This window comes from Panthera tigris, chromosome A2 (assembly GCF_018350195.1).
Source record: "Panthera tigris isolate Pti1 chromosome A2, P.tigris_Pti1_mat1.1, whole genome shotgun sequence".
NCBI lineage: Eukaryota > Metazoa > Chordata > Mammalia > Carnivora > Felidae > Panthera > Panthera tigris.
Genome location: NC_056661.1, coordinates 14,761,003 through 14,771,703, shown reverse-complemented (window position 1 = coordinate 14,771,703; position 10,701 = coordinate 14,761,003). Strand labels below are relative to the sequence as shown.

The 10,701-nt window shown below is 44.8% G+C and overlaps 1 protein-coding gene across 5 annotated transcripts; it reads right to left on the bottom strand.

Annotated features, from left to right (window-relative positions):
* Nucleotides 1-822: 822 nt before the first annotated feature.
* ZNF501 (zinc finger protein 501) lies at nucleotides 823-8,765 on the bottom strand. 5 transcript variants are annotated; one of them, XM_042978716.1, is made up of 4 exons: nucleotides 8,365-8,765; nucleotides 6,881-6,955; nucleotides 2,963-4,245; nucleotides 823-1,184 (listed from the first exon to the last, which is right to left on the bottom strand). In XM_042978716.1, the coding sequence occupies exon 3, from the start codon at nucleotides 3,780-3,782 to the stop codon at nucleotides 2,994-2,996; it is 789 nt and encodes a 262-aa protein (XP_042834650.1). In that variant the 5' UTR covers nucleotides 3,783-4,245; nucleotides 6,881-6,955; nucleotides 8,365-8,765; the 3' UTR covers nucleotides 823-1,184; nucleotides 2,963-2,993. The 5 variants fall into 5 exon arrangements, with proteins under 5 accessions (XP_042834650.1, XP_042834648.1, XP_042834649.1 ...); XM_042978714.1 differs by lacking the exon at nucleotides 823-1,184 and having other exon boundaries at nucleotides 2,668-4,245; XM_042978715.1 differs by lacking the exon at nucleotides 823-1,184 and having other exon boundaries at nucleotides 2,668-4,245; nucleotides 8,449-8,765.
* Nucleotides 8,766-10,701: the final 1,936 nt, after the last annotated feature.

The following is a 10,701-nucleotide window of genomic DNA, read 5'->3' as shown; positions in this document are numbered from 1 at the left end:
TACAATTGAGGACCTAATACAAGTGATCTTGATACAAGTGAGGATCTAATATATAACATGGTAACTATAGTTGATAACAGTATAAAAGCAGGGAGAGGCACTTGGGTGGCTCATTCAGTTAAGCGTCCAACTTTGGCTCAGGTCATGATCTCACGGCTCATGAGTTTGAGCCCCGCCTCAGGCTCTTGGCTGTCAGCACAGAGCCTGCTTTGGATCCTCTGTCCCCGTCTCTCTCTGCTCCTCCCCAGCTCATGCTCACTCTCGCTCTCTCTCTCTCTCTCTCTCTCTCTCTCAAAAATAAACATTAAAGGGGCGCCTGGGGGGCTCAGTCGGTTAAGCTTCTGACTTTGGCACAGGTCACGATCTCACAGTTTGTGAGTTCGAGCCCCGCATCAGGCTCTGTGCTGACAGCTCGGAGCCTGGAGCCTGCGTCGGATTCTGTGTCTCCTTCTCTCTCTGCCCCTGCCCCACTTGTGCTCTGTCTCTGTCTCTCAAAAATAAATAAAGGTAAAAAAAAAAAAGTGTTAAAAAAGATAAAAAATAAACATTAAAAGAAGAGAGAGATGGAGCACCTGAGTGGCTCAGTCAGTTAAGCGTTTGACTTCGGCTCAGGTCATGAATTTGCAGTTCATGAGTTCGGATCCCACAGTGGACTCTGTGCTGACAGCTCAGAGCCTAGAGCCTGCTTCGAATTCTGTCTCCCTCACTCTCTGCCCCTCCCTCGCTGGCATTCTGTCTCTCTCTCTCTCTCTCTCTCTCTCAAAAATAAACATTAAAAAAAGAGAGAGAGATACAAGTGAAGTCTACTTAATAAAGCCTCCAGGCGTTTGATACAAAAAAGCAGATTTGGCAAGCATGAACCTTCCTCCTCGCTACATACTGTCAGGAGCACATACATGGAACGTAGCAAGAGCAGAGCCATTTTCTGGCCTAACGAAGGCAGACCTTTGCTCTGGGTGGTACAGTGGAAAGACTGAAGGCACTTGGGTCTTGGCAGCATGCCTGGAGGAGCTGCTACAGCAGCCACGGACTGCCAGCCTCTGGACTCGTTAACACATGAGAAGAATAAACCGAAAGTTGTCGCTCAGTGGTACCTCCTGCTGACACCCGAGAACTCCACGCCTCCTGCCCTTCCTGTTCCCTTAAGAGGCCTCCTTTCCTGTTGTGCTCCGAGAATTCGTTACCTTTAAAAATAAAAGTCAGTTATTTTACGAGCAAAATGGATTTACTTGAAAATGGTAGACGGTTGCAGTTCGGGACATGCAAGCTACTATAAAACCATAGGCAAGTCAGGAGAGCAAAGGAGAGGACGGCTCTTTTACAGAGGAAAGGGGGAATTGGGAGGAGCTGTTATAAACAAAATTCCTTTAGCTACACTGGGTGTTTCAAGTGTAATGGCTTTTCATTGGCTGAGCTGTGACGTCTCCTGGGCTGGGCTGTTCCCTGGGCGGGGATTAGTAGAGTAGGCTTCTTCCCTGTTAGGAATGCCAGGTGTGGCTCTTTCTTTTGGTTCTGCAAAGGTGCGAGGTGTGAGGTGTGGTATGTGAGCTCCCCCTTCTGGCCTCCCAATTCCCATTTTAAATGAGGTTTTCTTTATTCAGTTTCACAAATTCCAAGCAAGCACAGCCACATACTAATCAACATGCTATTTCCACCCCTCTTTATTTTCACAGAACTTCTCCTCACCACTCCCCAACCAAACGAAAGTCCCACAACACGAGTTTTTATTCAGTTAGAGTCAGCAAGGCTTTCCTTTTCATGGAAAAGAGAAGTCTAGAGCTTACAGTGACATAAGGTCCAATAGTGAGGGTAACAAAATCTAAAGAAGGCGCTTCAGGGGACCCAGAAATCCACTGCACAATGTCCACTCAAATACCAATAATTTTTTTCTCTAAATCTGAATTTTCCCAAGGGTAAACTAGTCTTATATTGTACTCTCCTATTTAAATCTAGACATAGTTTAAATAACCTTCTGTAGATTAAGCATGAAATCATAGCCCAATTTCAGGAATGTTAAGGGGCACCCGACTGGCTCAGTCAGAAAAGCACGTGACTCTTGGTCTTGGGGTTATGAGTTTGAACTCCATGTTGAGTATAGATATTAATTTACAAAAAAAAAAAAAAAAAAAAAAAACGAAATCAAGAATGCTCTTAAAAAATATACCAAGGGGTGCCTGGGTGGCTCGGTCGGTTCAGCATCTGACTTCAGCTCAGGTCATGTTCTCAGTTTGAGTTCAAGCCCCAAGTGTGCTGACAGCTCAGAGCCTGGAGCCTGCTTTGGATTCTGTGTGTCCCTCTGCCCTTCCCCCACTTGCACATGCGCTCTCTCTCTCGCAAAAATAAACATTGAAAGTACATCAAGAACCAAAAACAGTAATGCTGAACATTGCTTGTTTTCAGTAGCCAGATTTAAATATTTTTGGAACATCTATAACTCAAAACCAATTAATGGCAGTTATTTATTACATACAACTCATTTTATTCTCAAGATAACCCTAGTAGGGGCGCCTGGGTGGCTTAGTCGGTTAAGCGGCCGACTTCGGCTCAGGGCATGATCTCACGGTCCGTGGGTTCGAGCCCCGCGTCGGGCTCTGTGCTGACAGCTCAGAACCTGGAGCCTGCTTCTGATTCTGTGTCTCCCTCTCTCTGACCCTCCCCCCATTCACGCTCTGTCTCTCTGCCTCAAAAATAAATAAACGTTAAAAAAAAAAAAGTTTTAAAGATAACCCTAGTAAATATCGTCATTATTCTTTTGAGGAGGATGGGGAAAGCAGGCTCAGAATCAGGTCGTACACCCATTATGTGGCAGAGAAGGCATCAAACTCAAGACTATCTAATTCTGATCTATTTTCTTAACTTTCAGGACACACTGCCTCTTGCTCAACATATAGAACACTCATCCCAGCTGAAGACTTAGTCTTCAATATCTAAGAATTGGGGGGGGGGGGTGGCATTTGCATACAAATCTTTCCACATGGGTTATATCCCAAGTTTTATTCTCCAGCATGAAGCCTCTGGTGTCGAACAAGTGCTGAGCTGTGCCTGAAGGATTTCCCACATCCAACACACTCATAAGGTTTTTCTCCAGTATGGATTCTGTAATGTTCACTAAGGTGTGCTTGCTTGCGGAAAGTTTTTTCACACTCACTACACTTATAAAGTTTCTCTCCAGTGTGAGTTCTCTCATGTTCAACGAGGGAAGAGTTCTGAGTGAAGGCTTTGCCACATTCAGTACATGTGTAGGGCTTCTCTCCTGAATGAATTCTCTGATGCTGCATGAGGCATGCACTCTGATTAAAAGCTTTCCCACATTCATTACACTTATAAGGTTTAACTCCAGAGTGACTTCTCTGATGACGAGTAAGGCAAATGCTCTGACTGAAGGCTTTGCCACATTCAGTGCATTTATAAGGTTTCTCTCCAGTATGAACGCGCAGATGTTTGATAAGGGAAGGGCTCTGACAAAAAGCTTTGCCACATTCAGTGCATTTATAGGGTTTCTCTCCAGTATGAATTCTCAGATGCTGAACAAGGATTGCTTTTGTTTGAAAGGCTTTCTCACATTCATTACATTTATAAGGTTTCTCTCCTGTGTGAATTCTCAAATGTTGAGTAAGATTTGACTGTTTACGGAAACAAGTTCCACATTCACTACATACATAGGGCTTCTCTCCCGTGTGAATCCTCTGGTGCTGAGTAAGAGACGACCTCTGAGTAAAGAATTTCCCACATTCACTACACCTTGAAGGCTTCTTCTGCATGTTAAGTTTCTGATGGTTCATTTGCAGTGAAATTTGGCGGGCATTCGTGCTGCTTGTAACGCACTCAAGGAACGTCTGTCCAATAGGTGCAGTTTACGGGAAACTGTCTCTCAAGTTCGTGATACTTACAAGGTACTTTCTCAAAGATGACTATGGTTACAGTAACACTGTCCTGGGAATGTTCTGTGTGTATGTGTGCATGTACTGTACTCTCAGGCATTCCTGCAGGATGCCCCTCCTCTTCCTTGTCCGGCATGTATCGTCACCTTCTCCAATTGTAAACCCCTGATGACCAGGTTCCCTGACCCTCGACATCCTCGTCATCTTCCACAAGTCACTTAACACTGTTTGTTACATCAGGCTTGGTCTTCTTGCCTGAAAAAAAAAATCATGAAGGAAGATGTCCTCTGTGCAGAACAAGGGACCTGCATTGTAAAATCTTGATTTTATCCTCTTCTCAATAATATATACAGATCACAATAACCTGGGGAGAAGATCAGATAATAGAGAGAAGAAATTAAGTAGTGATATATCTTGGGAAATCTATACAATTCCCTATCGTGATTGATTCTGAAACACTCAAGTACTAAAAATTAATCCAGGTAATTTAGGATGATCCAGAGTGATAAATAGTAGAATGTGAAAAGGATAAGTATTCTAATCTTGGGTAAACCGTTAGGGAAAAGTACTACCTACCTATAGTCTCTACTCCTCAAAAAACAGATGAAAAGTAATTCCATTTCCTTAGGATACCTATAAGCAATGTCTTGCTCGTGCTGCTTGAGAAAAGTACAAGTTTACATCATTGTCTAGTGACAATTAGAGTTTCTCTTTTAAGGTTTCAAAGGTATTCCAGGCTGTTACTTTTACCGGGTCCATCACCCCAATCCTTCCTATTCACTCACCTTGATAGGTGTCTCTTTGGACCTCTCTCTCCAAAACTCAGCATCTGTAGCTCTCCCCTGTGTCTAACTGGAAGATCTTTAGGTTTAAAAACTAGAGCCTTGCTTACTGAAAGCAAGTAAGATATCATTGTTTTGTTTAGAGAAAAATTAGGATAGGGGTGGTCCTTGGGGAAGAGATTCCCATTGGACAGTAACTTGACTATACCATCATGGTCCAGAACCCAGCCTCACCTGTGACGCTTTAAAGTGCTTCAGAATGTGATGTATACTAATCAAATTCACAAGATGATACAGAAAACAGAAAGTCACTTTGCTGATCTATAATGAGAAATTGATATGCTGTATGTCCAGCTAGTTGACACATTCTCTCCACTACAGAAAAACTGCATGGGAACCAAATCGTTGTCATCAGGACACTCCTGAGAACTGGAGAAAGAGAAGTATTTAGATGATCTTACTGGCATCAGACTTTGAAATCCCGATGCTCTGAATAAGGGCACAGAATCTGAGAACAGATATTCATGTGCCACACATTAGAACCTCCTCCCTGGATGGTGCTGAAGACACTGACACATTCTTCTTCTCTGAGGCCGCTTTTTGTTTCAATTTTTAAATATAAGTTACATATGAATACATCCTCACTTTAAAATACTCAAATAATATAAAAGTATGTAGGATAAATTAGTCATTTTTTATCACCGCCCACCCTACCCAAACAAACCCAATCCCTTCCCAGAGATTATCAAGTTTGGAGTAGATTCATTCAGTCTTTTTTCTATATATTTTTATACACACACCATTTGCTTCTTTCTGCATAAATAAAATTGTTCTATAGGTTCTGCTGCTCTGCTATTTGCTTTTATTTATTCATTTTTTTCCCAGTAAAGAATGTGTCTTCAGGATCATTTTTTCTTGGTCCATACAGATCTACTGGGGCTGAGAGTCGGGACACACTGGGATCTCTGCACAAATTGTATAAAATCAGAGACTGATCTGATTGGGCATTACTGTACCACACTGGTGGTTAAATATATTGAATATTTTCCCTGACTGTATCATCTTTATCTTCGGTATAAACTTCCAGTATAGATATGCTGTATACAAAAATTAACCCCAGGGGCGCCTGGGTGGCTCAGTCGGTTAAGCGTCCGACTTCAGCTCAGGTCACGATCTCGCGGTCCGTGACTTCGAGCCCCGCATCGGGCTCTGGGCTGATGGCTCAGAGCCTGGAGCCTGCTTCCGATTCTGTGTCTCCCTCTCTCTCTGCCCCTCCCCCGTTCATGCTCTGTCTCTCTCTGTCTCAAAAATAAATAAAACGTTAAAAAAAAAAAAATTTAAAAAAAGAAAAAATTAACCCCATATGGTTTCAATAGTGAACATAACACCCAAACTCTAACCACACTTTTCTTTCCTTTATTTTTATTGTCTCAAAAAGTTTTGTTTCGTTTTGTTTATTACAGATACAAACAATGTATGCTCCTTCTAAAACAGTCCACAAAGGAAACTACTTGAAATCCCACCACCTAGTGAAAACACAGTTGGTTTTTTGATGACCTTTCTTCTAGGCATATGCATGTGTACATATATTATGCATACGTATTAAACTACACTGAATCCTTCAGACCATAGTCACAATCTATTCATAGAGTTCCCATAACCTACGAATCCAGTTCAGACAGTGCTTTTCTTACTGAATTTAACAGATCCCAGGCTCCATCTTGCCTTCTGATGCACAAGAACAGAAGTTGCTATTACTTAGACTCTTGTGCCAAACGGAGCCGGGAGCCCATTCATATTCCCTGAGGAGACACTTAAATCACCTTTGTGATGGGTCTTCCAGTAATATACTGCCAGTTTTCTCACTGCTACACCATTAAGGCATTATACCAAGCAGTTCAGTGAAGCTGCCAGATGTTCTACCAGATAACTGCAGAAGGGGTAGCTACTCTTGCTACAGTTTAAGTACATGTGATACACAATTAGTACATTCTCTGATCTGTCCTGTAACCAGTTACTTCATTGCCTGCTTCCATAATGGGCCGCACTCACTCTGATTTGAATAAGGTGGGCCCATTTCGGGGTGGTTCTGTGTTTTCAGTCTGCAGCATTTAGGTGTGGTGGTCACTGGTGGGTCCCACTGTGGGTCTGCCACCACTTCCGAATGAGCACCTCCGTAACAACCCATCGTGGGCTCTTGAGTTAGATTTCACTTACCCAGAGATAAGCTGTTAGGAACACAAGCGACACTGGTTTGTCTCCTGGAACCTTCTCTTGAGGGAGGGCAGATATCTAAGGCATGGAGGAAGGAGAAAAAAAGCACCCAGAAATTGTCAGCTGCTGGATTCAGAGGAACTCAGGAATAGCCCATCCCTAACCAAATAACTATTTTAATTCTGAATGAAGAATATCATTATTCTCCTGAAAAGAGTATTACCAATGACAAAAATCAGTAAGTGGGTAGTCTTCTGAGAGACCTGACAGTGCACAAAGAAAGGGGGCAGGTGCTCCTAAGGACTATCCTGGGGTAAACATTCCTCCACAGGAGATAAGGTTGGAACCGAAGCCCCCCCCCCCCGCCCACCTCTCTGCCCCCAGCCCAAACCTACTGGAAAAGCCATTGACTTCAAAAGCCAAAAACTGGGGCTACAGTAGAGGACATTACAACAAACACTGGCCTGATTCTCGTCTGGGCTCTGCCACTAACTTGTTCAATGACCTGAAGCTAGTCACTTGGTTTCATCTGTGATTTGTTTTCGTATCTGAAATGAAAGTGGAAAACTAGTACAAACATTCAGTGATCCTTTGATTCTAAAAACAGATGGGAAAAGAGCAAAAACCTCAGGTCCAGTCCGTCTGTGGTTGAGGCTGCTTATTGAATTCATTTACTTGGAAAATACTGATTGAGCAGTCACTATGCATCAAACAGTGAGATCAGCTCTTCTTGAGAAGAGGCTGAGTCAACAGCAAGGAAACTCCCCTACAGTTATCTTCCCACAATCCAAAGTTAAGACTGCATCTCTGTAAAGCAGAAACTCCAAGAAAGGACAGGGGAAGTCTTTTAGGGGAGTCTTATAGAAGATGTTCAGGACCCCTCTTCAGAGGAAAGGTTTTAAGAACTCCCTCTGAATGGAAAGGAAAGAACACTCTAGCAAAAGACGCGGATCTGGTTACCAGTCTAATCGGTCCCAATCCACAAACACCTTCTATTTGACACTGAACAAATGAATTCAAACTGCTACTCAACTTTAATATTCAGCTAAAATGTGAACTGAACACTTCTCGTTGGTGAAAAATTTTTGACGTGCAATGCCCTTTCTCGTCTAGATTCCCAAAGGATTTCACATGGCTCCATTGTGGCACTTTCCACTGGTTTGATGCTCTGATAAAATGTCTTCCTACACTAAACTTGAAGTATGCCATTGGCTCCTCTGGGTTTGAATCCCTGTTCTACCATTCATTAGACAAGTGATCTTGGGTAAATTACTTAACTTTTCTGAGATCTGTTTTCAAAGGTTACATGGCTGGCGTTGACAATAACTACTTCAAAGGGTTGTGATGATGCATGAATTAGTCAATACATGGAAGTATTCAGGAAAATGCCTTCAACAAATAGGACCTGCTGCTAAACGTGTCTTCATATAGTACCTATTTTGTTGCTATTAGAGAATAAAAACTTAAAGGAAATTGCAAACTCTCACCTATACTCATTCAACCCACGCAACTCTGCCAACTGGAAAAGCAAGGAATAGCATTCGCTTCTGGAAACCAGAAAAGCGACGCACCCAGAAGTTCGCTTCCTCCCTCAAGTACATACAAATGGAACCCGGGTCTCCCGACTCCCAGACCAGGGCTCTCCAACAGCCTTCTCCTTTCCCTCTTCAGGGCAAGCCGGGCCCCGCTGGTGGCGCCCGACCCCCGCTCCAAAGGTTCCCGCGCGCCGGGAAGGAAGAGGCGCTGCGGGAGGCCGGCCCCGGCTCGGAGGGTGGCGCCGCGACGAGATCACCGCAGCCCGGCACGGCCGACTCAACTCCCCGGGTGCTGTCCGCGGCACGGCCCGTCGCACGTCCCGACACTCGGCGTCGGGACGCTCCCAGGCAGCCTGGACGCCGCCCGGGCCGCGCCGGGCGGGCGTGACGTCAGCAGCCCGCGCCGGTCGGAACCACTGCGGTCTCCTCTCTAGGAAGGCGGGAGCGGCTCTCTCTCGCTGCTTCCTCCCCGGCTCAGAGCCAGGCTTCAGCCCGACTCGGGAGCCGCCGCTGCGGAAACAGCCCGCAAACCCACCGCGCCAGGCTCCCTCCCACTGTAAGGACACCAAAAGGGTGAGAGGCTGGTGGCCGGCCAAAGAGGCGCTCTTATTACTCATTCTGCAACCTGGCCATATTTATCTTCCTAAAAACTCTTCCACGTCACTGCCTTTTGGAGGTCTTCCCAAGGGTTTCACAAAGCGGGCGTAAGCCTTCCTTACATTCTCACCTGCCAGAAAATTGGCCTCCTCACAGGAGCCCCAAACACACTCTGCTTAAGGATCTTTGTTCAACAGTTGGCCGAAAGAATAGGTCTGTTTTCAGCTTAAGTCCCGGATTCTCAGCGTGTAAACTTGGGCAAGTTACTTTATTTACCTCTCTGTCCCCGTTTCCTGACTTCTAAAATTGAATAGTGGTACCAAATTTCATAAGGTTATCATGAATATTAAATGGAGTCAGTATGTGTTACTACGAAGACCTCCTGGCACTTCAGAAGAGTTCGGTAAATGTGCATCCCATCGTGCTCCGCAAATCCCAGCAGCCCTCTGTTCAGCATTGGCTTCAAGGGACCTTCCCAGCCCTCAAGGCAAGGCCCCGGTCCCCCCCGCTGCAAAACTTCAGGTCTTGCCTAGGACTCCTTCAGGAAGTACTTGCACATCCAGGCACCTCTTGACAGTGTATTCCCGGGATGAAGGGCAGCAGGGCACCTAATCCGCTTTCAGGCGGGGTAATAGGGCACGTGATCCACTTCCAGGCGTTTGATCTGCAAGCCCTGGAAAATAGGGCTGTCTGCTCACCATATCCCTAGTGGCTAATTCATAGGGGGTTAAACACTTGAAAAAAATGACTGAGATGCAGCAGAGAAGTTATCTGCTCAAACTTCCAGCCTGGCTGTTCTACCAAAATGAAGTCCCCTCAGGAGGCTGAAATTAGGAGTGGAGATGCCCCGTACTAAGGTCATCGCTAACCATGTACAGCTAAAAAAGAACCCTTTGTAGAACTGTCAGCTGACATGCCAGGGAACAATAATGTTGGGCTCCCCTTACTTTTTACCAAGTGTCACATTCTCAGCACATGTTTGAAATCGGGTAGCAAGTTCTTCCCCTGCAAGCCCTAACATCCCACAGGCCAAAGGGCCTAGGCCAAACCATTTTTCCTTAACTTTTAGGCTTCAAAGAATCTAACTCAGCAGGCTCTGCTGTGTGGCAACTAACTAGAGTGGGGTACCCTAGGCAGAGCAATTTACTGGAAATATGAATCTGGGGCTTAACATAATTTGGGCTGAGCTTCTTCAAAGAAGTAGAAAATGGAAGGGGGTGAGGGAGGAAGTGGACACCAAAACCATTCCACAAAACTAAAATGACCTTAGTCCTGTGGTGGCCAGTAGCTGAAGGAGAGTGAAACCGAAGCCACCTGAGGTCAAAGCTACACTTCTGCATTATGTACGAATAAAGGCAAAATCAAAATGCAAAACCATTTTATTTCTCACACTCACACACAGGAAGGTCTGAGGGCAAAAAAGCTTTTTCATCTAAAAGGAGCTCCCAGGGGCACCCAGCTGTCTCAGTCAGTAGGGCATGTGACTCTTGATTTTGGGATTGTGATCTTGGGATTGAACCACAATCTCTATACCATCTTGGGTATAGAGATTACTTAAAAAATAAAATCTTAAGGGACACCTAGGTGGCTCAGTCAGTGGAGCATCTGACTTCAGCTCAGGTCATGATCTCACGGTTTGTGGGTTCAAGCCCTACATTAGACTGTGTGCTGGCAGTGCAGTCAGCTTGGGAT